The sequence below is a fragment of the Folsomia candida genome, unplaced genomic scaffold, assembly GCF_002217175.1.
Source record: "Folsomia candida strain VU population unplaced genomic scaffold, ASM221717v1 Fcan01_Sc002, whole genome shotgun sequence".
Taxonomy (NCBI): domain Eukaryota; kingdom Metazoa; phylum Arthropoda; class Collembola; order Entomobryomorpha; family Isotomidae; genus Folsomia; species Folsomia candida.
The window spans coordinates 10,526,150-10,553,755 of NW_019091194.1; the positions used below are offsets into that span (position 1 = coordinate 10,526,150).

The 27,606-nt window shown below is 36.3% G+C and overlaps 9 protein-coding genes and 1 long non-coding RNA gene across 15 annotated transcripts; 5 read left to right on the forward strand and 5 right to left on the reverse strand.

The window, feature by feature from the left end:
* Positions 1-204: 204 nt before the first annotated feature.
* On the forward strand, positions 205-6,623 carry LOC110843401 (multidrug resistance-associated protein 4). The gene is made up of 26 exons (XM_022089364.2): positions 205-517; positions 647-1,065; positions 1,134-1,302; positions 1,375-1,410; positions 1,481-1,703; positions 1,782-1,890; positions 1,953-2,000; positions 2,072-2,210; positions 2,289-2,399; positions 2,464-2,664; positions 2,733-2,805; positions 2,872-3,138; positions 3,203-3,794; positions 3,859-4,115; positions 4,180-4,244; positions 4,332-4,346; positions 4,421-4,571; positions 4,646-4,876; positions 4,946-4,994; positions 5,078-5,321; positions 5,398-5,425; positions 5,496-5,764; positions 5,849-5,947; positions 6,089-6,241; positions 6,306-6,410; positions 6,474-6,623. Exons 2-26 carry the CDS (start codon positions 737-739, stop codon positions 6,516-6,518), a joined length of 4,008 nt encoding a protein of 1,335 aa, XP_021945056.2. The 5' UTR covers positions 205-517; positions 647-736; the 3' UTR covers positions 6,519-6,623.
* A 1,009-nt stretch (positions 6,624-7,632) lies between these two features.
* On the reverse strand, positions 7,633-8,454 carry LOC110844448 (protein SREK1IP1). The gene is made up of 2 exons (XM_022090655.2): positions 8,184-8,454; positions 7,633-8,116 (listed from the first exon to the last, which is right to left on the reverse strand). The coding sequence occupies exons 1-2, from the start codon at positions 8,367-8,369 to the stop codon at positions 7,703-7,705; spliced, it is 600 nt and encodes a 199-aa protein (XP_021946347.1). The 5' UTR covers positions 8,370-8,454; the 3' UTR covers positions 7,633-7,702.
* A 60-nt stretch (positions 8,455-8,514) lies between these two features.
* On the reverse strand, positions 8,515-10,614 carry LOC110842980 (COP9 signalosome complex subunit 6). 5 transcript variants are annotated; one of them, XM_022088874.2, is made up of 8 exons: positions 10,271-10,614; positions 10,056-10,187; positions 9,836-9,987; positions 9,600-9,762; positions 9,331-9,524; positions 9,259-9,270; positions 8,766-8,934; positions 8,515-8,669 (listed from the first exon to the last, which is right to left on the reverse strand). In XM_022088874.2, coding segments are annotated over exons 1-8 (1,047 nt in total). In that variant the 5' UTR covers positions 10,494-10,614; the 3' UTR covers positions 8,515-8,667. The 5 variants fall into 5 exon arrangements, with proteins under 5 accessions (XP_021944566.1, XP_021944564.1, XP_021944565.1 ...); XM_022088872.2 differs by having other exon boundaries at positions 9,144-9,270; positions 10,271-10,613; XM_022088873.2 differs by having other exon boundaries at positions 8,515-8,934.
* A 2,184-nt stretch (positions 10,615-12,798) lies between these two features.
* On the reverse strand, positions 12,799-16,086 carry LOC110844532 (activin receptor type-2A). Of its 2 annotated transcripts, none has more exons than XM_035847950.1 (8): positions 15,639-16,086; positions 15,303-15,489; positions 14,667-15,245; positions 14,239-14,605; positions 13,876-14,163; positions 13,666-13,736; positions 13,446-13,596; positions 12,799-13,380 (listed from the first exon to the last, which is right to left on the reverse strand). In XM_035847950.1, exons 1-8 carry the CDS (start codon positions 15,789-15,791, stop codon positions 12,984-12,986), a joined length of 2,193 nt encoding a protein of 730 aa, XP_035703843.1. In that variant the 5' UTR covers positions 15,792-16,086; the 3' UTR covers positions 12,799-12,983. The 2 variants fall into 2 exon arrangements, with proteins under 2 accessions (XP_035703843.1, XP_021946445.1); XM_022090753.2 differs by having other exon boundaries at positions 15,303-15,546.
* A 418-nt stretch (positions 16,087-16,504) lies between these two features.
* LOC110843402 lies at positions 16,505-19,712 on the reverse strand. Its single transcript, XM_022089365.2, has 7 exons — positions 18,768-19,712; positions 17,619-18,538; positions 17,353-17,555; positions 17,188-17,287; positions 17,035-17,129; positions 16,762-16,974; positions 16,505-16,704 (listed from the first exon to the last, which is right to left on the reverse strand). The coding sequence occupies exons 2-7, from the start codon at positions 17,755-17,757 to the stop codon at positions 16,531-16,533; spliced, it is 924 nt and encodes a 307-aa protein (XP_021945057.1). The 5' UTR covers positions 17,758-18,538; positions 18,768-19,712; the 3' UTR covers positions 16,505-16,530.
* Positions 19,713-21,367: 1,655 nt separating this feature from the next.
* On the forward strand, positions 21,368-22,706 carry LOC110844065 (splicing factor 3A subunit 2). The gene is made up of 4 exons (XM_022090177.2): positions 21,368-21,552; positions 21,624-21,920; positions 22,041-22,322; positions 22,382-22,706. The coding sequence occupies exons 2-4, from the start codon at positions 21,633-21,635 to the stop codon at positions 22,574-22,576; spliced, it is 765 nt and encodes a 254-aa protein (XP_021945869.1). The 5' UTR covers positions 21,368-21,552; positions 21,624-21,632; the 3' UTR covers positions 22,577-22,706.
* Positions 22,707-22,742: 36 nt separating this feature from the next.
* On the reverse strand, positions 22,743-24,037 carry LOC118434294. The gene is made up of 3 exons (XR_004833911.1): positions 23,897-24,037; positions 23,691-23,813; positions 22,743-22,922 (listed from the first exon to the last, which is right to left on the reverse strand). It is a non-coding gene; the product is annotated as an uncharacterized LOC118434294 (long non-coding RNA).
* LOC110844927 lies at positions 23,851-25,117 on the forward strand. The gene is made up of 5 exons (XM_022091258.2): positions 23,851-23,986; positions 24,047-24,202; positions 24,261-24,517; positions 24,578-24,789; positions 24,847-25,117. Exons 1-5 carry the CDS (start codon positions 23,869-23,871, stop codon positions 25,043-25,045), a joined length of 942 nt encoding a protein of 313 aa, XP_021946950.2. The 5' UTR covers positions 23,851-23,868; the 3' UTR covers positions 25,046-25,117.
* On the forward strand, positions 25,105-26,344 carry LOC118432957 (carbonyl reductase [NADPH] 2-like). The gene is made up of 4 exons (XM_035847405.1): positions 25,105-25,270; positions 25,326-25,513; positions 25,607-25,671; positions 25,731-26,344. The coding sequence occupies exons 1-4, from the start codon at positions 25,225-25,227 to the stop codon at positions 26,152-26,154; spliced, it is 723 nt and encodes a 240-aa protein (XP_035703298.1). The 5' UTR covers positions 25,105-25,224; the 3' UTR covers positions 26,155-26,344.
* On the forward strand, positions 26,301-27,580 carry LOC110843403. The gene is made up of 4 exons (XM_022089366.2): positions 26,301-26,722; positions 26,783-26,977; positions 27,030-27,268; positions 27,328-27,580. Exons 1-4 carry the CDS (start codon positions 26,330-26,332, stop codon positions 27,530-27,532), a joined length of 1,032 nt encoding a protein of 343 aa, XP_021945058.1. The 5' UTR covers positions 26,301-26,329; the 3' UTR covers positions 27,533-27,580.
* Positions 27,581-27,606: the final 26 nt, after the last annotated feature.

The following is a 27,606-nucleotide window of genomic DNA, read 5'->3' on the forward strand; positions in this document are numbered from 1 at the left end:
AATTATAACATAAACCTTAGCTTAGGATTAATTTTGTATGGTGTCGAGTTGGGTGCACCTCGCATATTTGCAATGCTGGATCGTTGGTAAAGTAGTTAAATATGAAGAAAAAGATTTGCATTACATACATTTCTAAGAATTTATGCAACTCGAGCATAATTCGAGGATGCACATTATGAAAATATCGTCAGTTCTGCTCAGACAGGGATCACACGAGAGGAGCATGAAAGTCTGTCCACTTTTATTTCTAGTCTTTTATGTTTGATAAATCAATACATTTATTCCTTGTTCCGATCGCCAGTGCATTTCTGCAGATCTTTCACTGATACATACACGCGATGTAGTGCTACTGACTACTGACTACCCGGGTTTTCCCGAAAATTCGGTTTTTTTTTGTCCACATTTATATTTGCACATGTGATAAGTCTAGTCTATTGAATTATAATAACTTTCATATGTTTGTGCACGACAAGTGATGTGTTGTGCTACGTGGGGCTTGCATAGATCGATTAACGAGGTATTTTGGTAATTTGATATCTAATGGCATCCAATGTCCTTCCAATTCGTTACTGTTCCAGATAAATCTAGTAAAATAATCTTTAAATAGGTCAATCCGCCTGCATTATAGATATGTTTTTTTAATTAGATACCACTATGAAGCCCACGCAATGTAGGACCATCAGGGGAGGCCAATTTTTACCATAAAGAAGTTGGAAAACCAATCAACTCTGGGAACATGGCACCAACGAGTCAGAGCCAACTGCCTTCTTCGCCATATTTAAAAGCGAATATAATTTCGAAATTATTTTTCTGGTGGCTGAACGCTTTTTTTGGAAAGGGGAATAAAAAGGCTTTGGACTTGGGAGATTTGTATCAAGCTTTGCCAAATGATCGTTCGAAATTTCTTGGAGATCGGATAGAACAACTTTGGAAGGAAGAAGTCAAACGATGTGAGGAAGGGAAAAAACCAAGAAAACCAAGTTTACGTCGTGTGATTATCAAACAGTTTGGTGCTTATTACATGATGGTAGGAATGCTTGCATTCCTCGAAGAATGTTTTATCAGGTGAGCAATTAGTTAAATCAGTGACGATAAGGACATAAATTGATTGTTGTCTTTTCGTACTGCTGCAGAATCGCCCAGCCAATATGTTTAGGGTTACTCCTTCACTCTTTTTCGCCTGAATATTCAGCTAGTAAAACGGAAAAGTGGTTGTCGGCTGCAGGTGTTGTACTGGGGTCAGCAATGTACACTTTCACCCATCATCCTTACTTTTTTGGAGTTCAGTATGTAGGAATGAAGGTGTGGTTTTAGTGGAAAAAAGTATTTTTTATCAGGTAGAAATGTTTATCTTAAATGTATTCTTGATTGCAGATCAGAATTGCGTGTTGCTCTTTAATTTATCGGAAGGTATCTAAATTATTATGAAAAATAGCTCTAAATTCATGTTATTTTACTGTAGAAGAACTAATTTGCGCAGGCCCTCCGCTTAAGTCAAGCAGCCCTTGGGAAAAGTACGATTGGTGAAATGACGAATTTGATATCGAACGACGTTTCACGATTTGATCAGTCTACAATATTTCTTCACTATTTGTGGATTGGACCTATTCAAACTGCCATTGTAACGGGGATCCTTTGGCACTTTTATGGCGTGGCTTGTCTGGCTGGATTATCCATTCTGGTCTTGTTCGTTCCATTTCAAGGTGCCATTAAATATTTTTATGCAATTATGTAAGGCTTATTACATGTGTAAAGGACAAATTTTGTGTATATCTACTTAGGTTACATGGGAAAACGGTTTTCAACTCTGAGGGAATCTACTGCAATTAAAACGGATCGAAGGATTCGAGTCATGAATGAAATTGTGGGTGGGATGAGGGCAATCAAAATGTGAGCATTTTATAAAATTTCTTGTAAAGTTCGTTGAATCTATAATTTTTATTTTTATGTAGGTATGCCTGGGAAAAGCCTTTCTCAATTTTAGTTGGAGAATCAAGAAAGTAAGTTTACATAAACTAAATAATTAATAAATGCATGAATTTACCCAGAATAATTAAATTTTTCAATTCAGGGATGAAATTAAAGTGATAAAGAAAACAAATACATTACGGGCAGTGAATATGAGTGTGTTTTATACATCTTCGAAAATTATAATATTTTTGACTCTAATCACCTACGTTCTAACGGAAAATTCATTAACTGCCGTGAAGGTATGATTTTCTATTCGATATATATTTATGTAAAACTTTAATCAATATTAAGACTATACTTTCGCTGGTGATTTGCAGGTGTTTGTAACATTTGCACTTTATAATAATGTACGATTAATAATGACGCTTTTCTTCCCGAATGGAGTATCTCAACTTGGTGAGGGTTTAGTGTCAATTAGACGAATTGAAGTGAGTTCCATAAAATGTGCGATGAGATTTTTTCAACTATTTGATAAAATGATAATGATTTTAGAATTTTCTATTGATGGAGGAAAGAATAACGTCATCCAAATCAACATTATCGTCTCATAGTTCAATCGGAGCTACAGGAACAATAAAGTTTACGAATTTTTGTGCCAATTGGACACCAGAGCAAGCAACGCTAAACAATATTAATCTCAATGTGGGAAACAAAGAACTTTTCGCAATCGTGGGTCATGTGGGGTCAGGAAAGGTAAAGATACAAAATTCATTTAAAATCGTTTCTAATACATATCTGCTAAATTCGTCCATTTTATGTAGACCTCCTTGCTCCAATCAATACTTGGTGAGTTGCCAGCAACTTCAGGAAAAATTCGAGCTTCGGGAACATTGGGTTAGGTCAAATAAAAAAAATTGCTGATATCAAATTCGGTTCAAAATTAAAAAATATATTAATTAGGTTATACATCACAAGAACCGTGGGTATTTTCTGGAAGTGTTCGAGAAAACATTTTATTTGGACGGGTGTACGATGACGAAAGATATAACCAAGTTGTCGAAGCCTGTGCCTTAAGCAGAGACCTGGATTTGCTCCCTAATCGAGATAACAGTTTAGTTGGTGAAAAAGGGTCTTCATTAAGCGGTGGGCAAAAAGCCCGAATTACACTTGCCCGAGCCGTTTATGCCAATGCTGATATCTATTTACTCGATGATCCACTAAGTGCTGGTAAATTTTTTAATTATGGAAATTTTTTGTCCACCTGATTAAGTGTATGCTTTCAAATTTATAGTTGATGCAGAAGTCGGACGTCATATCTTTGACCAGTGTATTTGTGGGATTTTGAAAGAGAAAACCCGGATTTTAGTTACTCATCAGCTACACCTACTTCAATCAGTAAATCAAATTGTACTTCTAGAAGATGGATTTATCAGGGCACAAGGAAATTATGAGAAAATATCTTCCTTCAACACCACGGAATCTGTTTTATTAAAAAATCCTATTCGAAATCGTACAACATCGGAAGCATCGTCATCCTCGATTCCATATGTCGCAAGATCGGGCAGTTTTGGCATTGGAATGAATGAAATGGGCGTTGGAAGCACTTATTCCATTAATGTCGAAGAATTTGATGATTATCTGGATACTGGATGTGGAGATGATTTGAAAACTAGATCTGACGGGGTCAGCCCAAGTGATACGCTTTTGAAAAGTAGTATTCCCAAATTAAATGAAGAAATTAGTGCAACGGGTCGTGTAAATTTGGGATTATATGTGAAATATTTTAAATCTGGGTCCAACATTTGCACTCTGACCCTTTTAATTTTTGGGAATATTGCAACACAAGTTCTTTACGCTGGTGCCGATTGGTGGCTTAGCTTTTGGTTAGGAATTTATTTCATTACTTAAAAAGTTAATGATTTTCTTAAACATTGGTATTTCCCATAGGACAAAATCTCAAGAAGGGAAGTCGAAAACTAATGAATCACAACCGATCGTATCGCCATTACCAAAATCCATATATCATGATCGAGATGTCCAAATTGAAATTTATTCTGGATTAATTTGTGGCTTGTTTTTTGCTTCATTGCTACGAACAATGGTATTCTTTAATATTTGTATGACGGCGTCGGTGAATTTACACGAGTCCATGTTTCTTGGAGTGTTAAGAGCCCCAATGAAATTCTTTGAAACAAATCCAATCGGTATGTATTGAAAGATGTTGTGCATTCGATCATAACTTGACAATTTTTAAAAATTTTATTCTAGGGAGGATCTTGAGTAGAATTTCTAAAGATATTGGATGTATCGATGATATATTACCACCAACTATGGTACTGATAGTTAAACATGAATGGATTCTTAAATTTGTAGATCTTTAAATTATTTATTATTCCATTTTTTAATGTCCAACATTTTAGTTTGACACGATGGAGGTAAAAAGTTTTTAAAAAAGGCATAATCTAAATAACTAATAATTTGATCTGAATTAATGTGAATGAATTTACAGATATTTCTCAACGTCGTAGGAATATTGGTCCTTGTGACCATTGTAAACTACTATTTGCTAGTACCAGCATTTGTAATAGTTGTCGTATTTTATTTCCTCCGCAAATTTTATCTGCGAACTGCAAGAAGTGTCAAACGAATTGAAGGAATTAGTAAGAAAAATGAATCTTTCAATTAAATCTAGCCAAACATATCCCAAAAATTTAATTCCACCCTTTTTACCCAGCTCGAAGTCCAGTATTTTCACATTTGAGCACATCTTTAAGCGGTCTGTCCACAATTCGTGCGTTTAAAGTGGAGTCCAATTTCATTAAGCAGTTTGATGATTATCAAGACATGCATACGTCTTCCTGGTACATTTTCCTCGCCGTTTCCAGGTGGTTTGGAATATGGTTGGATTGGATCTCCGTCTCATGGATTGCTTTCGTCACATTTAGCTTCATGTTCTTCAATGATAGTTAGTAAACTGTCGAGTTTGAATATAATTCAATGTTTTTAAATTAAAATATGGTTATTTTTTGGATAGGTGGTGCAAATATAGGTCTCGCTGTATCAAGTGCAATGACATTGACTGGGTGAGATTATTTTGAACATACAACTCTCATCGGTCATCTGTATCATCTCTGGTAGGAATTTTATTTTGCTCTCCATTTTACAGAATGTGTCAGTGGGGTGTTCGACAAAGCGCAGAAGTCGAAAACCAAATGGTATCCGTGGAACGGGTGATGGAGTACACTCAATTAGAACCAGAGGCGTCGTTAGAAACTCCAAAGGGCAAAACTCCTCCTCCAAATGATTGGCCATCCAGTGGAGAAATTATTTTTGAACATGTTCAACTTAAATATGGAAATGAAGAACCCGTTCTTAAGGACATTACTTGCGTTATTAAACCGTCCGAGAAGGTTTGTCTGATTAAACGCTTAATTAACCTAAAATATTTATGTATGTACATGTCATGTTTTTTTAAATTATATACAGATTGGAATAGTCGGTAGAACGGGTGCAGGTTTGTAGTCAAAATTTAACTGTTATCGCATGATGTGACATGCAGTTATTTTAAATTATATACGATTTAGGGAAGAGTTCTTTAATCTCGGCTCTTTTTCGCATCGCTGAACCGACGGGATCAATTCTAATCGATGGATTGGACATACTAAATCTTGGACTACAAGTTTTACGATCGCACATATCAATTATTCCACAAGATCCAGTCTTATTTACGGGAACGCTTCGTGTTAATTTAGATCCATTTAATTCATTTCGTGATTCAGAATTATGGGATGTACTCGAACAAGTACACTTGGCACATGATGTCAAACAATTAGCTTCCGGGTTGGACATGGAGGTGGTTAATTTTATTTATTCGCATTATTAGCAATTCCTATTCCTACATCGATAGTGTTGATATGTGGTACGTGTGTTCATTTAGATATCTGAAGGGGGTGCAAATTTCAGCCTCGGTCAGCGTCAACTTGTATGCTTGGCCAGAGCAATACTTAAAAATAATAAGATTTTAGTTTTAGACGAGGTGAGGCGAATTATAAAATATCGGCTGTGCATTAGATGTTTTTTTAAGAGTTGCTGATCTCTTTTTGAGGGATTTCGCAGAGTCATTCATTGGAACCCAATTAATCAAGTCAAACATTTTATTCGTGTGCTTATTTTATAGGCGACTTCGAACATAGACAATGATACAGACACACTAATCCAGGGAACGATAAGGACAAAATTTGCAAACTGTACCGTGTTGTCTGTAGCGCATAGATTACATACTGTGATGGATTGTGATAAAATTCTAGTCTTGGATGCTGGAAGTATTTTGGTACTACTCATTAATATATGATCAATTTTATTCTGAAATTTAATAACAATTTGAATGGTGATAGGAATTTGATGAACCGTACACGCTTCTTCAAAACAACAAAAGTTCTTTGTATGGCTTGGCTGAGCAGAGTGGAGCATTGGCTGATTTGATCAATATTTCGAAAGAGGTCGGAATGAGACAAAATTTTAAAAAAATGGTCATCGTTTGAATATTATTATTGTTGTTCTAGGCTGCACTTCAGCGAAAACTTGCCAAAGTGGAGTCAATAAATTAGTCACCACTGTCACAAAATAAATGTTTTATTTTATTTTCTCAAATAATTAGAAATTTTGTTAACAAATTGAATGAAAATAAAAATAGTTATTTTGGTAGAGCAGGATTTAATTGGAGTGATGATTATGCTTTCGAATGCCATGATGTTGATGTCTGTGGCGTTCAATGGATCGAGAACCAGATTCAAAGGACTCCGATGATGAGGAGGAATGAGACGAGGATGATCGGGATCGTTTTACAATGTTGTGATGATGATTTAGTTGCAATTTGCCTTGAGTTATCTGATTAGTTAAAGTAATATTTTAGAAATAAGTCAATCTAAAAGTTATTTTTTTACTCACCGTGATGAGAGATAGCATCAAGATAAATAGCAGGAAAGTCTTTAGTGATTCCATTATAGTTTGTTTAGAAAATGTGTATGAATAATTTTTTGGTTGCACGCAAATAAATATTTTAGTTCTTGTTCAAAATAACCTTCAAAATTAACAATCAAATAATTAATTACAGTCGATTAAAAAACAAACAATGACTCGACCTTCAATGTCGTGAATATAACAGTCACCTGCAATACCATTTCTATTTAAAAATTGACAATAATTACCCCAAATTTTAATTCCTTTTATAATGCCGCCTCCTCCCCCTGTGTCTGCTCCCCCTTTCGCTAGATCTCGATCCGGATTCTTCAGAAGATGACTCTGATGAACTACGACGACGATTAGACGATCTCGACTGCCAACCCCACATCCAATCGTTATTATTCCGACTTGAACCTCCTTTCATGAAACGGAAGGCGTCATCCATCATCGATTTTAATGGGTCCATCCATTTAATATCGAATAATTTCTCGTCGCGGTGACGGCGAGAGGAAGACTGTTTGTGGAGTGTATGCATTTTAGAGAGTTTTATATCAAAATGTTAACACCAATTTATTACCTCAACAATTGTGATGACTGATATGACCAAAAGAAGGAGGAAGATTTTGGTCATTGAGATATCTGAGGAAAATATGGCTAAAAATTTGTTTGAGTAGGTTATTAAGTGAATTAGGAAACTCAACTGTGTGAAATTGGCGTTGCTTAATGGATGTTGGGGAAATATTAATTGTTCAATTGCAGTAAATTTTACAGTAAAAGTTTTATTAGATAAAAATCGTAAAAATAACAATACAAAAAATAATTCCATAATCTAACGTCGTTTATTATACTCCTCGCGGCCTCTATTATCACGAGTATCACGATCTCGTGACCTTGACCGCTCAATGTCATCCCTTCTTCTAGCCGTATGCTTCTTCCATTCTTCGATTTTATCTCTGTCATCTCTTTTCCTATCGTTATTTCTCTTATCTTGATCGGACTCTGACGACCTAGACGACGACGACGAGTCTGAAGAATCCTCCCTCTTCCTCCGCTTTTTCTTCTCCTTTTTCTTATCTTTCTTCTTGTTCTTCTTTTGAGCAGCCTCTTTCTTCGCCAATTGTCTCGCTCTCTTCATCTCTTTCAATTTCGCTTTCAGCTCTTGTGCTCGCAATTTGGTCAGCGGCGTTATGGCATCTTCATCAGATTCGGAAGAGGATGTACTCGATACGTCCAACACTACTTCCTATATACACGGAGAGATTATCACATTTGTCTGAAATGATGGTAAAAGTTAAGATAAATTAGTGTACCTTGTTTGGTTGTGTTTTTAAGAAATTTCTGCACTGGAAGGTCAGATGGCCTGAATACCCACATTTCCCACACGCACTTGGCTTATCTGATTTCTTCTTTAAAAACGGATTCGTTGCTCCTGATGCTGCAGCCGCGGAGGCAGATAAATTCGCCGATTGTTTTGCTAATAGTTCTTCCAAATCCATTTTTATTGTATTTAGGAAAATCAAAAAAATATTAATACGTCGTTGAAGTGCTTCAATCTGCTCCCGCTGTCAAGAGCGAACGAGAACGAGACGAATACAATGAAAACCAATGTAAAATGTAAATTTCTTAAATGTTATACAAAATGTCTATTTATTTTCACCTCCAAAGAATTACAACATTTTTTTTACTAATAATTCATTAAAATAAGAAAGCTAATTGTTTATTTTTAAATATTTACAAAATAAATAAGCTAGTGCTTGTTTTTTGTAGCAGGAAACGTTCGAATTAAAGGCGAGATCCTACAAGTTGATCAAAAAAGCAGAAAAAAAATCATTTAAGAAAGCAGAAATTTCAAACAAAAATCAAACAAGCAGTTTCAAACAAAAAGCACTCACAAAAAAATTTCATAACAAGAAAGTATCGTTTTCTATTCGATTCCATTTCCAGAATCTTGAGACGACGGTGTTGAGGGTCGTGGTGGTATTTTCGATGTCGTTGCTTCAGATTGTCGTTTTTGACGTGTTTTGTTAAATAATTCCTCATGGCGGAGGCGTTTCGGGTCAACTAAAGAACCCAGGAACAAGCACAAATTTTAATAAATAAAATTAGGATTTTAGTTGTGCAATTTGTTTGCAGAAAAGTAAAGAAAAAAAGAGGGAAACTAATTAGCAGTGAAAACTAAGTTGGTGAGAGGGGAGAATAATAGAAATTAGTAGAGGCTATTTTTTTCTGCACACAGAAAGATGAAAGAAAAATGGATTAATAAAAAAGACCCCTCATTCTTCGAGAAACGGCATGCTTTTCATGAAGTAGGTTGAACCGTGTAATAAATTGATGAACTTCTTCACATCCTTTCGTTATCATTCCCAAATAAGTGATCAGACTCACATCGCAGCATTGCTACATCCAAAAAAAGTTTAAATTTCTTTTCCAAACAAGTAAATTAATCCTTTATCATACCTGATAAAAGTCATTTTTGAAGCGTTCCGGTTGAAGGGCAGGTAATCTGTGGCAGAGCGAATAAGCGTGACGTAGAGCTTCGTGGGAAATGGGGGCATCACCACGTTGAGCAGCCTTTACATATTCCAGTATCAATTTTACTCGGGAATGTAACATTTTTATAGCAGAATGTTGGGACAATAAGTGTTCAGCCACTAGATAATTAATCAAATATTTTGTTAATTTCCGTAGATTTAGAGTTGATGAGTAGATTGATTATTATTTTATACCCAAAGATGTTTCAGAGTTATCTGCAGCTGACATTCTAGCTACATGATCCACACCGATTCGTTCCGCCTCCTCCGTAGCGAGAACGTAAGGAAGTTGAACGAATAGCATCGTTGTTTCACTATTCACAATGTCAATTATCGATTCATACACTCCAATCGGAAGCTGGAAAAATTATAACAAATATTATTTAAGACTTTTACTTTGATTAATCATTATTTTTAGATAAAGTACGTACATCAGCGTTTTTGACTAATGGATTTAATTTGAGTAGGACAGGGGACTCATAAATTTCAGTGATTTGTTTATGGACGTGAATATCTGAGGGGGTGGGGATGTCGCCAGTCGTATACCACCCAAGAAAATCCATTTCACTAAATACTTGCTTGACTAGAAGAATATTATTTTAGATTAGATGAGCCAATTGATATTAATATTTTTTAGAATCGAGTTCTCACACTGCTCTTCCTTTGTCCTGTAGTAATCTCGATCGATGACGATGAGATCATCAACAATTTGAAAAACCAATTCAAATGAATTCATTATTTCCAAATGTCGTCCTTTATGCTGACCAATTATCGCTCCAATCACTGAAAAATTAGCAAACAGTAAAATATTTACCAAATTTGATCGGCCAGGCGCTGAAATATTGAAATCCACCCAATCTACTCACCTTGTTCCTGTTTCCCATCATTCTGAGCTCTAGTTCGAGTCCAGTGTTCGGAAATGTTCATAATTACGAGAGGATGAAGTGAAACGGTAATGCTGCCAACGGTGGAGGATGGAGCCATCACATTTTCTTCACCACCACAAATAACAATGGAGGGTGGTGCTGAAGAGGTCGAAGGGGGATTTCCATTTTGTTGAGAAGTGGGGGCTGGTTCGTCGACTTCCATTTTCCCAAAAAACGGACAAGCAAAGTGATTCTTGGGGGAATTACTTTTAGAATTATTTTGTCAATCTTTTTTGTCAAGATGAAAAATGTTGGCTGGTTATGATTTCACCGCCGCTAAACAAAAGTGAGCTCTTTAGTCTCCTCACTTTTTGGAAATTGCTCATTGTTCATGAATTCTAACACATGCATCGCATAATTTGAATAATTATTTTATTCCCTAAAAATCTTATAAACTTAAACGTGGAAACTATCCGTGGAATGAATTTTATGCAAATCATCTGCAGGTTCATGTGCATCCGTGTGATTCTTATCCAACAAACCAAGATCCACATTCGTCCCGTGAATCTTTGCAACCGACATTGACATCCTCGCAATAGCTGAAATTTTCCTACTGCTTGGTTTCCCCCCAGCGGTCGTCCCCGCTTTGCTCCGCCATGGAACGGTCTTTTTGGGAATTTTCTTTGATTGACTGCTCGCCAAACTTTGTTGTCTTTTTTCTTCTAATGATTTCATTTTCAATTTATTCGCCTCAATCGCTTCTCGACCTTCTTTTTCCATCCCTTCGTAATAATAGTCCAAATTATCCTCTCCCATCGAAGATGATGGCGAGGAGGACAATGCAATCAAATCTTTCAACTCTTTGGGAACTTCTTCGTCTGGATGACGTCGAAGGATCCAGGGAAGTTTGGCACGGATTTTCGGAATCTTCTTGGCCCACATGTAAATCATCAAAACTTGGCGTCGCTTGCGGATCTCGTTCTACAAGGTTTTGTGGGGAATTAGCAGAAATTGAGTGTATAAGTTGGGAAACATACGTTTGTCCACAATTTTCTGAGCATATTTCTTGTTCGATTATGCGAAATCATGATCCAGATGCAGTGTAGACTTCGAAATAAAATGAATGCAATGAAGGGTGCAAGAATCCCAGTCAGCAACATTGAGGTCATGTACAAAGCGAGAGGGATTAAAAAGGTGCCACTCATATAAATTGGTTCCTTTTCCTGAATCCCTTCCGTGATGTGGGTCCATTTCGTGTATTCTTGTCCATTGTCCCAGTAAAACTCATTCATAAAATCCATCCAGGTACTCACAAAAATATCCGAAGTTTTGTTCACATTGCCTTTGACGGAACGGGTCCGTTTTTGAGGCCTTCTTTGACGGAGGCAATGTTTCGGCGTGGAAAATAATTGACGAGTGGGTTCATTCGTTAGAAATACGGATATCAAATCATCCTCTTCCGCTACCTTCTTGTAGATTTCTCTAATCATAATTTTATGGGGGAGGTAAGTAGAGGTGGTTTGTGTGAGGAAATAAGTGTGGACTTACTCGTGGTAGAGACTTTCAGAAAAGCTTAGAATTGGGTGAATGAGGTTGATGAGGAGGAGAAGGCGAAGGAGTGGTTTTAATGGAGGCATTTTGATTGTTTATTAAATTGTGGGTTTGATTTGTAATTTTTTTGTAATTCTGGCTGTTGGTCGTAAAACAATCAAGATTATTTGACACTTTATCAATCTATAAGGTTACGACAAATGCCCGAGTTACAAATGAATTTTCATTTTTAAATTGTCGTGGGTTACAGTTTATTTTTTTAATATTTTGGCTGGAGAATTGGTTTTTCGTCCATGGGAGAAAAACCAATTTTAAAATAATTTTAAAAATGAATATTTTATTTATAACTCGACCATTTGTCGCAACCGTTAAGGGTAACTAGGCACTAAATGTCAAGCAATCGTGTAAAACAATATCCCTGGTCGTCGTTTTTAAGAATTTTTGAGCAGTTGCTAAGAAATGGTGCATTATTTAGAGGAATAATTTACTGGAATTAGATCGCTTTCAACGTCAGTTTCTCGCCGGTAATTTTTTAGCCTGAGTCAGGGCTTAAGGAACCGTCATAATTTCCGTCCGTCCATCCGTCCCAAAACACGATAGAGCCAAAACGACTGAACCGATTGACTTGAAATTTTTACCATATGCATATTGGACAAAGTTAGGAAACGAGTTTGAAGATTGGCGAAATCGGTCAAGTGGTTGACCACTGGGGGTTATCGGAGTGGTCAGAGACTAAGTCCCTGGCTCGGGCTATATGGGGTCTGCACTGTAAATTATGTAAATTCAAGGAAATTATTCCTCTAAATTTTGCACCATTTCTTAGCAACTGCTCAAAAATTCTTAAAAATGACGACCAGGGATATTGTTTTACGACCAACAGCCAGAATTATTTTTCGTGAAATTAAATTCGAGGGGTAATTAATTTATTTTTCCAAACACACGCTCGTTGCCAAATGAATGAGTGAGCAAATGCAAAATCGCGTAATAATAAATAATTTATTTAACGATTTAAAATTGTTAACAAGCGATTTTTCCTAAATTCTCAGTTAAACCGAGAAAAACTTAATCATAGTTTATATAACATATAATTTTGCAAGTAGTTTAACCAAAAACAGAGTCATTTTATATTAGCATTTTTTTCTTCACCAAAAACAGTGTGAGATTATTTTCGACTAATATTTTGGATTAATTGAATAGGTTTTTGCTGATTAAAATGTGGTTGTGGTTGTAATTGTTGACTGTTTGGTAGTGGAGATGGTTGATGTTGTTGAGACAATAATGCAACATTGTTAATAAATTTATGTTCATGATTTCCATCAGTTGATCCCCCACTGGATAAATTCGTAGCCATTGTAACAACGCTGTTGGTATCCGTTACACTTCCCGACGCATTATCAAATAAATTTCGTTCCATGGTTGGATTTCGATTTATCCAAGCGGGATCTTCAGCCAAAACGACACGCTTCTTTTCCAAGGCTTTCATACTTTTGGTTATGAATTTGTTATTCAAATTCATTTTCAATTCTTGTATTCGCTCTACGATGCAGAGGGATGTTAACCTGTGGGGAAAATTGTTTGAGTATGAGTTTGTGATTTTTGGGTGGAAATTTAGATATTAGCGCACCTCGCATCCGGTTCAGAATCCCAAGATTCATTTAAAGAATCACGTAAAGCACGTGTGAGTCCCATGTCACTCCATGAATGGAAACCAGGACGAATACGATTCTGCACGACGAGGCGGACAACGTCATCAAGGTTTAATATGTCCTTGTTACCTGTTAATAAGGAAATATGCTACAGTTAACATCGGATTATACGTGGACAATTATAATCTTTAATCGTACCAGCTTCCTCATCGTAAGGTAGCGCGTGTAACATGTTGTTAATTTCTATTGAATCCACTGTTTCGGAAATTCTGTAATTAATAACACTAATTTTTAGAAAATCCAAATATTTAACCGTTTCTTATTGAAAATAATTCATGTGAATTATTAATTTATGCAAAAGGCTAACCACATCTCAGATAAATAGTTCAATAGTCTATTTTTACACACCTGAGATCTCGGCATGAATTCGCCACTTCCCACAAAATCAAACTCATAGAATAGACATCCGCTTGTTTGAGTGCATTCTCACAGTCTTTCAAATTTACGGCCCCCTCCAGTAATTCTGGAGCTAAATATCTCAACGTTCCTGCCTCAGCGAGGGAACAGAATTCCGCTTGTCGTTCACGACCACCCCAATAATATTTACTTCCACGGGTCAGCAGGGATAAACCAAAATCCGCAATGCACACACGCTTGGTTCTCATGTCCAACAGGATATTCCGTGAAGTGAGGTCTCTATAATTTATTACAGAAAATATATATAAGATTAATGATTAGGACAAAATATACTTAGCTTAGCTGGTAGCGCACCTGTGAGCTACGGCAGTCGAAGCTTCAGAAACTCCATTGTGAAGATAAGCGACCCCTTTGGATATTCCCAAAAGAATATCGACTAATTCATGGCAAGTAAAAGTTTGAGTCTTTAAAAATTCTCTTAGATTACAATCCACTAAATCGAAAGCTAAAACTAAACTAGTCGGACTTTCAGTCCAGCCGTAATATTTCAAAATATTCTCATTCTCTTGGCCCAAACATTCATACACAAATTTCTCATTGTCAAAAAATTCACGGTGGTCAGGATTATAAATTTTCAATGCTATGCTGTTCATGTTCAAAAATTGATGCTGATTATTCGTCATCTTCTTTGTCGAATAGATTCGTCCCCATCGGCCGTTTGCTAGAGGGAAAAAATTATTTTTAGAATAGTCCTTACAAAAAAAAGCTATATTAAAAATTACCAATTTCTCTGTCCAACACTGATTCCAGATCGATTTTGAGATCGAACGAGTCTGGAGAACTCTTGTTGAATCTTTTTAAATTCATAAAATCATTATTAATCAATCGCTCCTCTTCTTGTGGATCCAATTCCCCATCTCCTCCTGGACCACCAGCCGCACTCCCATTTCTATTCTTGAACAGGCGTTTTCCAAGGAGGACTCTTGCCACGACCAATCCAAGTCCAACCGTACAAATCACCACGAGAAAGATGATGATTGCCATGTACATTGAATTTTTACTGTTTAATGATTCCGGTGGGATCAATGTTTCATAGTAATCTTCCCCTTCGTCATCATCGTCATCAATGGCTTCGAGATACACGTCAGCGTTACAGTAATTCCCCTGACAGCAGCAAAAATGCATATGGTTCGGAGGAAGGACGGGAAGGCCTTCTTTCTTCTTGTAATATGCAGTACAGTTGGGGCGTTGACAGTAACCAGAGTTCTTGGGAACGGATTGTGAAGAAGATTGTGGCGACGATTGTGATGTCGTGGGTGAGGAATCAATCGGATTCGATGGTGGCGAGGCTTCCCAACATCCTATACAAATTTATTCAATTTTAAAATATTCTTTCCTTTACTGCAAATTTATTTTACCTTGTTTAAGGAATTGTGGAATAATGTCTGAAATATTGGCCGTGTTGTTGTTGGTACTATTCGCTCCACCAGCCCCACTCGTTGTCCATAAAGCGTAACAAAATTGTGATTCTCGACCACAAACCATCATTTTCTTGGCAATATCCACATCGGTATCACTTGCATTTTCTGCATTACCACCTTCAGACTGCAAAAATGAATTCAAACTTCCATTTTCCACTCCAACACCACCACCTCCGTCAAACTATAAGATTGGATTTTTTGGAAAATAAACAAAAATAAGCAATCGATGCAAAATAAAAACATTAAAAATTTTACAAGATAAAATGGACTTACGTCATTTAAATTACTATCATAAAATTCACAAAACACTTTTTTTACAAGACCAGATTTGGTCGCCGCACCCTCGCAAGAAGATCCGAACAACAACCCGATCGCAAATAAGGCAATCACCTCCTTTTTATTATTTTTCAGTCGTGAGATTCCCATTGTTTTAAATAATTCGTTATAAATTGGAAATTATCAGAATTCTATCTTTCTTTAATATTCTCTAATTTTTCATCCTGTGCTCGTCATTAGTGGAACAATTAATTTTACATTTTACACCCACTCGATTCGGGGTGTGTACTTTTGGAGGTGAAAGGGGAGGATCAGCCACCATTTGTGAGGGGGGGGTAATAAATATTTAACTTTAATTTATCCTCCTTTAAATGGCTTTTGGTGGCTGCGGAGTAGAAGGTGAATAAAATAAGAAAGAAAGACGAGGAGAATGTAGTCTGTGACTTTCTGTGTGTGTGTCTGTCTCGTCTGGCTGTCTAGTCGTGCTCGCCGAACCCCCGTCCCCATCGTCTCAATTCCTAGTGAGGCTTTTATCTCCATTTGTTACATCGTAATTTAGCGATTTTTAAATTTAAGAGTCACATTTTGAGTCATTTGGCGTTTTTGGAATTGGTGATTTTTTAAAAAAATTCATGAATCAACTTATTAAGAAATCCGCAATTGTCATTGTCTCATCTTTTTGGTGAGTTGGTTGGGTTCGGCGAGCTCCGCAGAGACCATGGCACACAACAGGGCAACGTAATAATAAGAGGGGTACTAATACTGTGTACAAGAAAGTAGGTACCCGGCTCGGGAGAGGACGGCTGCGCCAGCTTCGGGGGAGGGATGAGAATCTCGTTCCGAAAAAAAATTCATGAGCGTTCTGTATGACAGCAAAATTGTTTATTTTTCATGAATTTCCCTCAGTTAACAAATGCTTTAAAGTCTTGTGTAAAAATATAAAATCATTCGCTAATCCTTTCGAATTGGTGATTTCTTTAACCGTGAGGTAGCCTTTTTCTTCCATGAATTTCTTGAGGGCATTTTTCCCTCTGGGGACATGACTAAATTCGACGGATAGCGTCTACGCAAAATTTGTATTTTAATATTGGTTTTTTATATAAATAAATAAAATCCGTACTTTAATGAAAATCTTATCGAATGGGATGTTTTCCAAAAGTTCCATTTCAGTCCCTTCCACATCCAGGCTGAAATAATCCACGGTGGAAATTGATAAAGCGTTTAATAGGGAAAATAATGGGAAACATTGAACGATTTTGTAGCCTTTTTTATTAACAAGGTTTGAATTATTGGCTGTTATTCGACCAGTGTTGAATTGTTGGTGGAACAAGACCTATGGAAAATAAATTGGTTAATAAAATTTTAATTTGGAATTTTTAAGACTATCCAAAACCTTGTGGGGAAATGATTTGGTGGCTAAACAAGTATTTGAAGTCCATGATTTACGATTTTTGTCTAAAACCAATTCGTAGTTGGATGGATCCGCTTCTGCAAAGTGTTTTTTTCATGAATTTTTTTAAGTAATTTAATTTTTAAAATAAATTACCAATTAACAATCCTTGCCATCCGAGATTTTTTTCTAAATATAACGTATTTGATCTGGTCTGTCCATCTAATGCACCGCTTTCAACAAAAAATCCGTCCCTCTAAATATTATAATTTTTTAAATAAATAGTTAAAAGAAATTAGTTTTTGAAAACTTTGTGTAAACCATGTTATTGAAAATCTTCCTAATAAATTGTCCTTGTCCCATTGACGGATCCTCATTCGGAGATGGTTTCAAATTGTATGGTTTTTTTGACGGTTCAATTAAATATCCATGATCCCAAATGAACTTCTTTATCCGGGGATCATCTTGATTCAACTTTATTGGATCGCCAGACATTACATCGATCATTGGAATTAGTATGTGATCTGCAATTTTTATCAGCAATTATATTAAAATTTCAATTTTATATCAGTGTGGATTACAATTACCTGAATCAACTGATTTATTTAATGAAAAGTTTGCCGTATATTTTGGTACAGATTTGAAAATTAAGATTACTAATGTTATAGCTATTAAGGTTAGGAAGAGGTATTTCTGATGGTGGTGGTGGTGAGAGGGTGTGGTCATCTTTGTAGATATTCTGATAATAAAAATATATTTTTATCAAGCTGAATAGATTATATAAATTAAACTTGTTTTTAAAAAATGTGTTTTTAATGGATGTATTTAGGTAGTTTTAGAGAGCTGTAAAATTTGACAATTGACTTTTGTCAGCGTATTCATAAACATTTAATATGATAAAAGACGTATATCCTTTCAACGATTCCAGTCTCATTATTACAGTTGAAACGAGAGTGAATGTGCGTATAGAGAATCGAGTGAAACTTGAGTCTGTCATTTGAGATGAGATTTTATATGCGCATTTCCGTTGTTGATAAATTCTTTGTGACTTTTTATAGTTTTGTTTATTCAAATCGTTGTTATAAAATTCGTTATTTTTTCTGTAGCCTATTTTTAATATTAGCTATCTCTCGTGTAATATTGGCACAATAAAATTATTATTATTTACAACAAACTTTTCTTCTTGCACGTATAAATTAGAGCATAAGTTTCAACTTGAGGCTGATGTCCGGGGTGAGGACGGCATGACCCAAGGTTCCCAAACTTGCATTTACCACACCTGAAATGTTCCCTCCGATGTAAATATCTGGAATGGGGACGATCGTGTACATGATAATCACAGAGAGCAGCATGACGAATAAAATGGCAAAAACCGGGATCACGGTCACGGCGATGATTCCAAGAATGCGAAATCGGATACGTGTCCCTCTCACGACGATGGAATGTTGCGATGAAGATGGGGAGGACGTTGTGGGGGGTGTGGTCGTTGAGTGACGGAGACCTTTTTCTGGTTTTTACAGAAAAATGAGAGTGGAATTTTATTTTTCTTTAAACTTTGCATGATTAAAAGATTTGACTGATAATTGCGTATAAATTGAGATCATGATTTTTTGTGGTTTTATTAACAAGTACATGAAAAATGTACAAAATAACTTCATCTCAAGAAATCATGAGTTAATTTATCGTTGTCGTGAGTTGAAAAACTTATAAAAATTTTAAAAAAAACGAGTACTCACCAACATCGAGATCATTATCGTCTTCCATCACAAAAGGCATCAGCATACGCTCAGCCGATTTATCCATAAAATTTCTTTATAAAATTTTAACTCCGATGATTTTTTGTGTTAAACAATTTTCATATGAAAACTAATTTATACTTCATTTCTCTCACTTTTGTATTTTTTGTTAACTAAAATTTTCTCATTTTTCTCAATATGAAAATTTATATATATAATACAAAAAAAAATCTCAAATTCATTCAATGAAATTTGCAATACGGAAATTTGTTTATAAATTTTTGTGGTAACTTCCTAATTGGAAATTCCCCAAGAAAATCAAACCACAAGTCAACCACTACTGTATTACACGAGCGACGACGACGACGACGTCGAGGACGACGATAACGCGAGGATTGAAGGAGATGCTTGTTTGAACTGAATTGATAGAATAATATGTGAAGACCTTATTTGATGTTTCTAGTGAACCAAAACTGGATTTCATCAACCTCTAAGAAGAACAACTCTTGTAGTCGTATTGTTAAAGAAAAAAGTGGATATTATTTGATGAAGAATGTTGCGTGCATATGTACATGTGTCTTGGCAGATAAAATCATAATCTAATCAGGTGTGGATTCTTCTGTGTGGATTCTGGTTTTTGTACAATTCACTTTGTCAAATATATGTATTATAAGAAATTTGCCAGTTTTCATAATTTTCATCATTATTAATTTCATGGAAATGTTTTACTTCAAATAATTATTTCCAGTTTGAGAAGGTGTGTGTGAAAATTTCAAGTTTACATGTACTCGAACTGGAAATACCAGCATAAATTATACACGTGTACAAATGTTAATACATGTTCCCATACAAATTAGTTGCTTTACAATAAATTATTATTTGGTTTGGTTGTAGCTGAACTTGAACTTTTGTCTCAAATATTACTTTTCTCACACGATATGTAACTCGCTTATACATGAGTAATAAGTATGTGTCTCAAATGTGATGCAATTGTTCAACAGATGAAATAAATATCGATTGATTAGTTCGTTATAGAATAGTTTTAATGGATTTGTTTTTTTTGATGAGTCAGAATTACGTCAGGGGATATGTAAATATTTTGAATGCATTGTTTATGCAAGGAAAAAAGTAATTAAAAGATTTTTGAGATTACATGGTGGGAATGGGAAATGTGTGTGTATGACGTATGTATGTGGAAGGAAGAACAATTCATTTCTTTTTCGTCATGAAAGTGTATAGACAAAATTTTCTACAAAGAAAATGGAAACAGTGACGCATTTTTGTAAACTTTAAACAATGATTTGATGCATAAACCCCTGATTTTGTTGCTGTTGCAATTTTTGAGGTAAATTCTAAGGAGGATTTCTAAATGAATCTAAAGAATCGACAGGCTAGAAGAATGGCGAGCGACTTTTAGCCAATTCTTTCTACTTGGTGTATAAATTTTCAAGGTAGACCAGTTTTCTTTGTCATTTTTGAGACCGTATGAAATTGTTTTATCATTGAACCTTGTTATACGTTGGTTAAAGGGTGTTATGCAATTACTTTATTATAGAGAGATTTGCTATGGGTGGATTTGTTTGAGTGGAATTTGTGACATTAATAATTTTATGAAATGATGGAATTGGTAATTTTTTAAAGAAAATTTGAAAATGCATAGGGAAATAAAATTTTGTAATCCTTTAATCTTGTAATTTTTAAGTGGTTACAAATCATTTTCATGTAATAAGACTTTTTTTTGTGAAGGAAATTATTTGTTGCGCAATTGCTGCTGGATAAATAATTACTTCTCATAAACCAAATAAAGCATGAACTCTGAACATGAGCAGCAACAAATCATGTGAAGTTGAAGGAGGTCACCACTCATTGTCAAACAAAAACACAATAAAGAAATGGTTGGAAATTACGAAGAAGAGATTTGTGTACGTCAAGGTTTTTTACAGTATAATCAGTGGCGTTGGATTACTTTGGAGGGGAGCTTGCGAGGTTGATAATAACAGATCTTGGTGCCCTTTGGATATGTGGTAGGGACCCATGAGTGTACTAAAACCCTGAAGTAGTTTGACTCCATGGCCACATTTGCGCCCGCCACACCCCCTCAAAAATGTCCAAAAAACGCTTTCACCCCAGTTTTCACTCACTCAAATCCACGCCAAAAATCCAATTTTACTCGGATTTTGAAATTTCTTTCACCATTATACTCCCAGATAGTTGCTTTCTTCAATCCAATATCAAACTCAATTTTTTCGAAATTTTTAGTATTTTTAAAATTTAAAATTCTGAATGAGCATTGTTGTAGTCATCAACAAAACAAATTATGTGTGCGAAATAATCATCAATAAAATTGAGTTTGATATTGGATTGAAGAAAGCAACTATCTGGGAGTATAATGGTGAAAGAAATTTCAAAATTCGAGTAAAATTGGATTTTTGGCGTGGATTTGAGTGAGTGAAAACTGGGGTGAAAGCGTTTTTTGGACATTTTTGAGTGGGTGTGGCGGGCGCAAATGTGGCCATGGAGTCAAACTACTTCAGGGTTTTAGTACACTCATGGGTCCCTACCACATATCCAAAGGGCACCAAGATCTGTTATTGATACTTTTGAGAAAAGTGAGACTACAGAGTTCGTCTTATGATGCCTCGTTGGCCTGTTGGCAAGTTTAAAGTTGCGTCTGGTTTGTCGGTGTCTTCAGTTTTAATCTTTGGAGAGAAGAAAGTTTTGATATTTTTACAAAATAATCCAACAAAATATTTTAATTTTGAACAATTTGACGAGTTAACAGAAGGTAAGCGATTTAAGGTTTCATTTAAAATCCAATAACTGTAACTGATTTGCTCTTTAATTAAAAAAAAACAGTGAAACACGATGGATTTTCAAAATCGTGCCGGAGGAAAGACGGGCTCCGGAGGTGTTGCCTCCTGGTCAGAAACGAATCGTGATCGTCGTGAACGTCTTCGTCAATTGGCGTTGGAAACAATTGATTTAGCGAAGGATCCATATTTTATGAAAAACCATTTGGGGACCTATGAATGTAAACTTTGTCTCACTCTTCACAATAACGAAGGATCTTACCTGGCACACACACAAGGAAAAAAACATCAGGCTAATTTAGCTCGAAGGGCGGCGAAAGAGGCGAAAGATGCTCCGTCGCAGGTGAGTTAATTGTTTTGTGCTATGGATGATTTACTTTACTAATGGAAATTCCATTATGGAATAGAAAAGTGCAACAAATAACGCTTTATTTCCGTGTAACAAACATTATAATTTTTCCAGCCCTCATTGGATAAACCGCGTGTTGAGCCGAAACGGTTTGTAAAAATCGGGCGACCAGGATACCGAGTGACGAAACAACGGGATCCGGAAACCTCACAGCAATCGTTACTATTTCAAATTGATTATCCCGAAATTGCTGATAATATTTATCCACGACATCGTTTCATGTCTGCGTATGAACAAAGGATTGAACCACCAGACAGGAAATGGCAATACGTTCTCTTTGCTGCTGAACCATATGAAACGATTGGGTTCAAAGTTCCAAGCAGGGAGGTGGACAAGGTGAGTTGTTCAATAATTTGAGTAAGTGTGACTTTTACATAAATATTCTATTTTTCCAGATGGAGACTAAATTTTGGACACATTGGAATTCGGATACGAAGCAATTTTTCCTCCAATGTACATTTAAATTAGAAAATAAACAAAGGATAATTCCACCACCACCGCCGCCATTAATGGCACAAAATATCCCACCACCTCCTCCTCCCAGTGCGGGTGGGAATAAAATGCCGGCTCCTCCACCACCGAGGAATTGATCAGACTTTTTTCTTTAATCGGCAGTGCGAGTTTAAAAAAATAAACAAATTGTTATTAATAATAATTTTGTATTTAAACAATTCTATGAATTGATTAATATCCGTAAATAAAATAAATTAAAACAAAATATTGTTCCAAATTCAACTCGAATTAAAATGGAAATATTAAAATTTCTTTACATTTTCCTCCAAATAACAATTTCAACATCGAGTCCACCCAATTGTCCTCCTCCTGCACCGTTTTTCATGAAAACGTCTCCGAATTCGAAATATCTGTACACTTCAGTTCCCACTCCCATGCGCTTCCTAGATGCGTTTGATACCTGCATGGCTGTTGGATTGGAACCTGCCGTTATCAAAAATAGCGTGGATTTGTTGCACTTGCAGAATAATTTTCTTGGTGTGTTTTTTTAATAAAATAAAAAATCATGAGAATTATGTTGTAAAATAAATTGCAGATGGACACCGGCGATGGGCACTTGGCATCGTTTTTGATCCTCCACAAAGGACTTTTGTACAATTCATTAGTGGAGGATTGCTAACGTTTCAGAATTTTGACACCAGAAGTGTATGGGTTTTTTGGATTAATTAGTGGAATTATTTTTAAATCTTAAATTTTAACACAGGTAAACGATGAATTTGGATGTGTGGCATTAGAAATGGATGGACATGGATTTTTGATCATGGAAGCTACGTCCTGCACAAGTTTAGCATTTCCTTTGTGCCAATTTAATTCCACCAGCGATTGCTTCAAACTTAGCACGGAAGGTGGGTTTTTATTTATTTGTTTTATTTGTTTTATTAATTTTGTGTGTAAAAATAGAGCTCACGCCACCCCCGGAAGAACTGGTCCCGATCGGAACAATTGGTTGGATTGTAAATAAGCAGATTTTCGCAAGTCAAGTCCAAGGAAATTATAAAGATGCTCTGAATTCATGTTCGAAACATCATACGAAATTATTGGATTTGAATATGAATCGTTATGATGGGGATCGACTGTTCAAAATGATCAAATCTTTTCAAGCCGAGCAGTGTGGGTTTATAAATTTTATTTAAAGTAGAATTATTAATAATTCCCTAAATTAACAGACTACTACGACCCACCAATACTAACCTCTGGTCAATTTATGAATGGCGAAATAACGTGGACATCGAGTGGGAAAGAATTTAACTCATCAATCGAATGGATGTGGGATGCAGATGAGCCGATGGATAATTTTGGACTTGGAATGGAATTCTGTTTAACCATTAATTTAATCAATCGGTTTCAAAATCAAGGATCAAATGTGTTCATGTTTGGCTTGGATAATTGTAAATTACCGTTTTATTTCGCGTGCTATGCGGACTTGGTACCGGGGAAGAAACGGGTCGAGAGTGTTCATAAAACAGAGAAAATCATGGAGAAAATAGGTTTGGAATTAGGGTTTGTTTTTTGGTTGTTTTTATTGATTTTTTATTTTTATTACGCAGTGGCTAAAAAGGAGATTGTAGAAAAACCGTGTTATTACGACGACGTGCCGAAATTGGATTTAAAAATTCCTGGACTTGAACCGAGTATGATTTTAAAATTGCAAGAATTGGTTGTTAAATATTCGCTACAGGATGGAAGATATGCTCCGAAAATGGGTGGGTTTCTCTATTATTTTGGATAAGCATGGGAATTTAATTACAAATTTTTTTGTAGCCCCTCCAAGTTGGCGATACAATTTAATCGACATTTTATCCAAACTAACAAAGAAAATCTGTCCAACGTATCAAGTTTCTCACGAGTTTTTAAACATAATGTGGAACATGATTCACATTTATTGGCATCAAATCAAACCCGATGAAATTAATATAAAAATCGATGAGGATTTCTGGATTAGAAAAATTTCCGAGTTACAAAATTGCTCCCTTGAAATCGTCAATGGAGGGTTTTACATGGAGGGGAGGGGCGATTTTGTGAGTTTTTTCTAAGTAAATAGTGAGTGGATTTGGTTAATTTTATATAAAATAATTTAGGCAATGAGCGTTGAGGGAATGGAGATCCTTGTCCGAGAAGAAATTGTTGATCTTGACATGGATTTGGACATGGTTATGGATTCATTTTGGTTCATGTTCCAAACCAGCGTCGGAGCTTGCTATCCTTTTCAGATTCATAATCAGACCAATTGGATCGTGGAATATTTCACTAAATTCAAAGTGGACGTTTTGTTTCCGCTGATGTTTCGGTGGTATTTGGACTCGGTTTTATTTTTTGGGTGGTGGTGATTAACGCATGATTTTCCTAGGTCGCTGCCAAACGACGTGACTGACGAGTACGGGTTGTTTATCGGTGATGTGGATGTTAAAAGAGCGGTTTACAACTTGAGAGTCTGCTCCACGGCGACGTTTGCATTGAATTCGATTAGTGACAGGCAACTAGCGAGGCCGATGGGGTTTGGGGGTGGGATGGAAAATGAGTTTGCCCATCTGGAGATGGGTGCGTAGAGAGTGCATTTATGTAATTGTTATGTAAATGTTATATAATAATAAACACGTGACAGAGTTGTGTTAGGTGAATGAGCTGATCAAGGTCGATTAAATTGGTTTTGTGTGCGTGTATATAAAAAGGGTTTTATTTCACTTCGGGCAACACACACGGATAATTTATACACACGAAAATAGACATGGCATTTACGGGGAGGCGAGTTTTGATCACCGGTGGTGGAAGGGGTAATTAATTAATTTGTAAAATTTATGTACAACTAATAAAAAACTCCCTCTGCAGGTCTCGGCTACGAAATCGCCAAACAATTCGACATCGTTGGAGCTACAATTATAATCCTCGATAAAGAAGTTGAATTGTTAAATTCAATAAAATCCCAGCATCCGAAATGGACAATGATCCAGTGCGATTTGCTAGATTGGGAGGGGACGAAATCAGCGTTGGAACATCTCGAACCGTGTGATCACGTGGTTAGCTGGAAATTTCAATAAATAAATAATAAATAAGAATAAACGTAAATTAATTTACGTTTATTCTTTTTTTAAAAATCCCAATTTATTAAGGTGAACAACGCTGGTGTCAACTTCCGGCAAGATTTCCTGGACATCACCCCCGAGAAAATTGACTTGTAAGATCATTAACTCTAATTTTTTTAATAAAAATTTAATTACAAAAATCTAATTGCAGCATCTTCGGGGTAAACTACAAATCCATCGTGAACATCAGTCAAATCATGTCGAAAAAGATGATTGCGAGTAAAATCCCTGGAACGATTGTGCACATTTCGTCCTACGCTTCATACGTTCAACTGCCAAGCATCAGCGTTTACTCCGCATCAAAAGCAGCCGTTGTCAATTTAACTAAACACATGAGTGCGGAATTGGGTCCGCATAAAATCAGAGTCAATTGTGTGTGTCCGACTTATATGATTACGGATTTTACCAAGGATTACATTGAAAAAAATCCCGAGAGGTTTGAGAAAATTTTAGATAAGCAAAACTTTAAGGAATTTGTGGATCCGGTGGATGTTGGGAAGCTGGTCGTGTTTCTTTCGGGGGATGGGGCCAAGATGATCAATGGGAGCAAGGTGAAGATCGATGGGGGGTGTTGATTAGTCATTTGTGGAGTGTTAAGTAACAAATGTTAAGTAACTTTGATTCATGTTTATTTCCGGGGTTTGTTTACGATCGTGGATTCTTGTGAATTGTAAATATTTATGTAGTTTTAATTTGGGTCACAAATTACGTGTCAATCAGTGTGGCTAAATTATTTTAAAAGAAATAAAGATGAAATTATTACAATTTATTTCGTTTTATTTCTTAATTATCAGTGTAAATGGGAATAAAAAGGGAAAGTCCACCGCTGCTGAGGGTGGTGGTTCGAGTGGTGGGAGTGGTGGCGACGGAGGAAAGATAGCGAAAATAGAGGAAGCTTTATACACGAAATACCGTGACCAAGTATGCAACGCCGTCCCTGCATTTAAAGGCCAAGCTGGTGGGAAAAACGTCACTTTCTACGACGTCATCACTGAGGATGAAGTGTATGAATTGGCATTTCTTAACTTGGCGTATGGGCTGACGACGGATGCCATTTCACATTTGCCCGTAGACATGGGTTATAAAAAAAGGGTGATGGACTTGATTTCGATAGTGACCAAGATCAGTTGCGATAATTCGGTGGTGAGTGTGGGATTTAGTGGAATCGTTGAAGGAATTACACGTTTTTATGTGTCTTTATAGGTCCCTGAAATCTACCTCAACGCGGCCAAGAACTTATTTCTTTACTACATTTTCAAGCATGACAAGGTCCCTCCGCCCCCTGGATTTAAAAGGAATGAGACTTTTGTGACTGAAACGTGGAGTGAAATCGTCACTCTGCTCGAAACCTGTGCCGAACACGTCACCACGATTCCGATCGAACAGGAGTGCGACGTGGTAGGGTTTTACTAATTTGTTTTAATAAAATAAAAATTAATAAGTAATCTAGGCCACGTTCATCTCGATGCCGGACGGGATGACGCCGATCGCGATGGCCGAGGAGCGTCTGGACATTGAGAAACTCAACGAAGGCCATGAATTTGTCGACGAAGTGATTGATGCCATTTGGTGGATGTTCTCCACGACGTACGCCCGATGCTACACGATGTATTATCCAAGAGAGGACTGGGTCGTACAGTTCTTTAACATTTTCGTGGAGGAGTTTATTGATCCGTTCCTGGGGAGATGGTGGGTTTGTTTTTTATAAGGATTTTGTGGTTAAAATTACTAAGAAATTGTTTCCAAAGGAGAGACCCCCGTCCGATGGCAGAGTTTTTCCCCATAATTTTCGGCCCATTTGATTTCCGGAGGGCACGGGCTAATTTGCGTGCTTGTAACGGGGCGTCGTATCAATGGGAAGGGATTCCAGAGAGGCAGTTGGTTCGACCGTTGCTGGTTTCAGTGGATGGCGTCACGGTGCTTAATTTTAAGACGGGCATTTCTGAGACGTAGTTTGAGCTTTTTTTGTGTGAATAAATAAATAAATTGTTTAAAAAAAGAGTAATTTTTATTGTCCCAAAACCTTA

Excerpts from the sequence above, each read along its gene's own strand:
- LOC110844532 (XM_022090753.2), bottom strand. The coding sequence starts at position 15,791 with ATGGGAATCTCACGACTGAAAAATAATAAAAAGGAGGTGATTGCCTTA. Across the intron at positions 13,737-13,875 it reads AATTCATGCCGAGATCTCAG|AATTTCCGAAACAGTGGATT; the intron begins GTGTGTAAAAAT and ends TATTAATTACAG. Across the intron at positions 13,597-13,665 it reads ACCTTACGATGAGGAAGCTG|GTAACAAGGACATATTAAAC; the intron begins GTACGATTAAAG and ends CCTTATTAACAG.
- LOC110844927 (XM_022091258.2), top strand. The coding sequence starts at position 23,869 with ATGTTTGGCTTGGATAATTGTAAATTACCGTTTTATTTCGCGTGCTAT. Across the intron at positions 23,987-24,046 it reads GAAAATCATGGAGAAAATAG|TGGCTAAAAAGGAGATTGTA; the intron begins GTTTGGAATTAG and ends TTTATTACGCAG. Across the intron at positions 24,203-24,260 it reads AAGATATGCTCCGAAAATGG|CCCCTCCAAGTTGGCGATAC; the intron begins GTGGGTTTCTCT and ends ATTTTTTTGTAG.
- LOC110844065 (XM_022090177.2), top strand. The coding sequence starts at position 21,633 with ATGGATTTTCAAAATCGTGCCGGAGGAAAGACGGGCTCCGGAGGTGTT. Across the intron at positions 21,921-22,040 it reads CGAAAGATGCTCCGTCGCAG|CCCTCATTGGATAAACCGCG; the intron begins GTGAGTTAATTG and ends TAATTTTTCCAG. Across the intron at positions 22,323-22,381 it reads CAAGCAGGGAGGTGGACAAG|ATGGAGACTAAATTTTGGAC; the intron begins GTGAGTTGTTCA and ends CTATTTTTCCAG.
- LOC118432957 (XM_035847405.1), top strand. The coding sequence starts at position 25,225 with ATGGCATTTACGGGGAGGCGAGTTTTGATCACCGGTGGTGGAAGGG. Across the intron at positions 25,514-25,606 it reads TCGAACCGTGTGATCACGTG|GTGAACAACGCTGGTGTCAA; the intron begins GTTAGCTGGAAA and ends CAATTTATTAAG. Across the intron at positions 25,672-25,730 it reads ACCCCCGAGAAAATTGACTT|CATCTTCGGGGTAAACTACA; the intron begins GTAAGATCATTA and ends ATCTAATTGCAG.
- LOC110843403 (XM_022089366.2), top strand. The coding sequence starts at position 26,330 with ATGAAATTATTACAATTTATTTCGTTTTATTTCTTAATTATCAGTGTA. Across the intron at positions 26,723-26,782 it reads TCAGTTGCGATAATTCGGTG|GTCCCTGAAATCTACCTCAA; the intron begins GTGAGTGTGGGA and ends GTGTCTTTATAG. Across the intron at positions 26,978-27,029 it reads TCGAACAGGAGTGCGACGTG|GCCACGTTCATCTCGATGCC; the intron begins GTAGGGTTTTAC and ends TAAGTAATCTAG.
- LOC110843402 (XM_022089365.2), bottom strand. The coding sequence starts at position 17,757 with ATGACCACACCCTCTCACCACCACCACCATCAGAAATACCTCTTCCTA. Across the intron at positions 17,130-17,187 it reads ATGGCAAGGATTGTTAATTG|AAGCGGATCCATCCAACTAC; the intron begins GTAATTTATTTT and ends AACACTTTGCAG. Across the intron at positions 16,975-17,034 it reads CCAAATCATTTCCCCACAAG|GTCTTGTTCCACCAACAATT; the intron begins GTTTTGGATAGT and ends TATTTTCCATAG.
- LOC110842980 (XM_022088872.2), bottom strand. The coding sequence starts at position 10,493 with ATGGAAGTCGACGAACCAGCCCCCACTTCTCAACAAAATGGAAATCCC. Across the intron at positions 9,763-9,835 it reads CATTAGTCAAAAACGCTGAT|CTTCCGATTGGAGTGTATGA; the intron begins GTACGTACTTTA and ends TAATTTTTCCAG. Across the intron at positions 9,525-9,599 it reads TAACTCTGAAACATCTTTGG|TGGCTGAACACTTATTGTCC; the intron begins GTATAAAATAAT and ends TTAATTATCTAG.
- LOC110844448 (XM_022090655.2), bottom strand. The coding sequence starts at position 8,369 with ATGGATTTGGAAGAACTATTAGCAAAACAATCGGCGAATTTATCTGCC. Across the intron at positions 8,117-8,183 it reads TAAAAACACAACCAAACAAG|GAAGTAGTGTTGGACGTATC; the intron begins GTACACTAATTT and ends CCGTGTATATAG.
- LOC110843401 (XM_022089364.2), top strand. The coding sequence starts at position 737 with ATGGCACCAACGAGTCAGAGCCAACTGCCTTCTTCGCCATATTTAAAA. Across the intron at positions 1,411-1,480 it reads GCTCTTTAATTTATCGGAAG|GCCCTCCGCTTAAGTCAAGC; the intron begins GTATCTAAATTA and ends TAATTTGCGCAG. Across the intron at positions 2,211-2,288 it reads ATTCATTAACTGCCGTGAAG|GTGTTTGTAACATTTGCACT; the intron begins GTATGATTTTCT and ends GGTGATTTGCAG.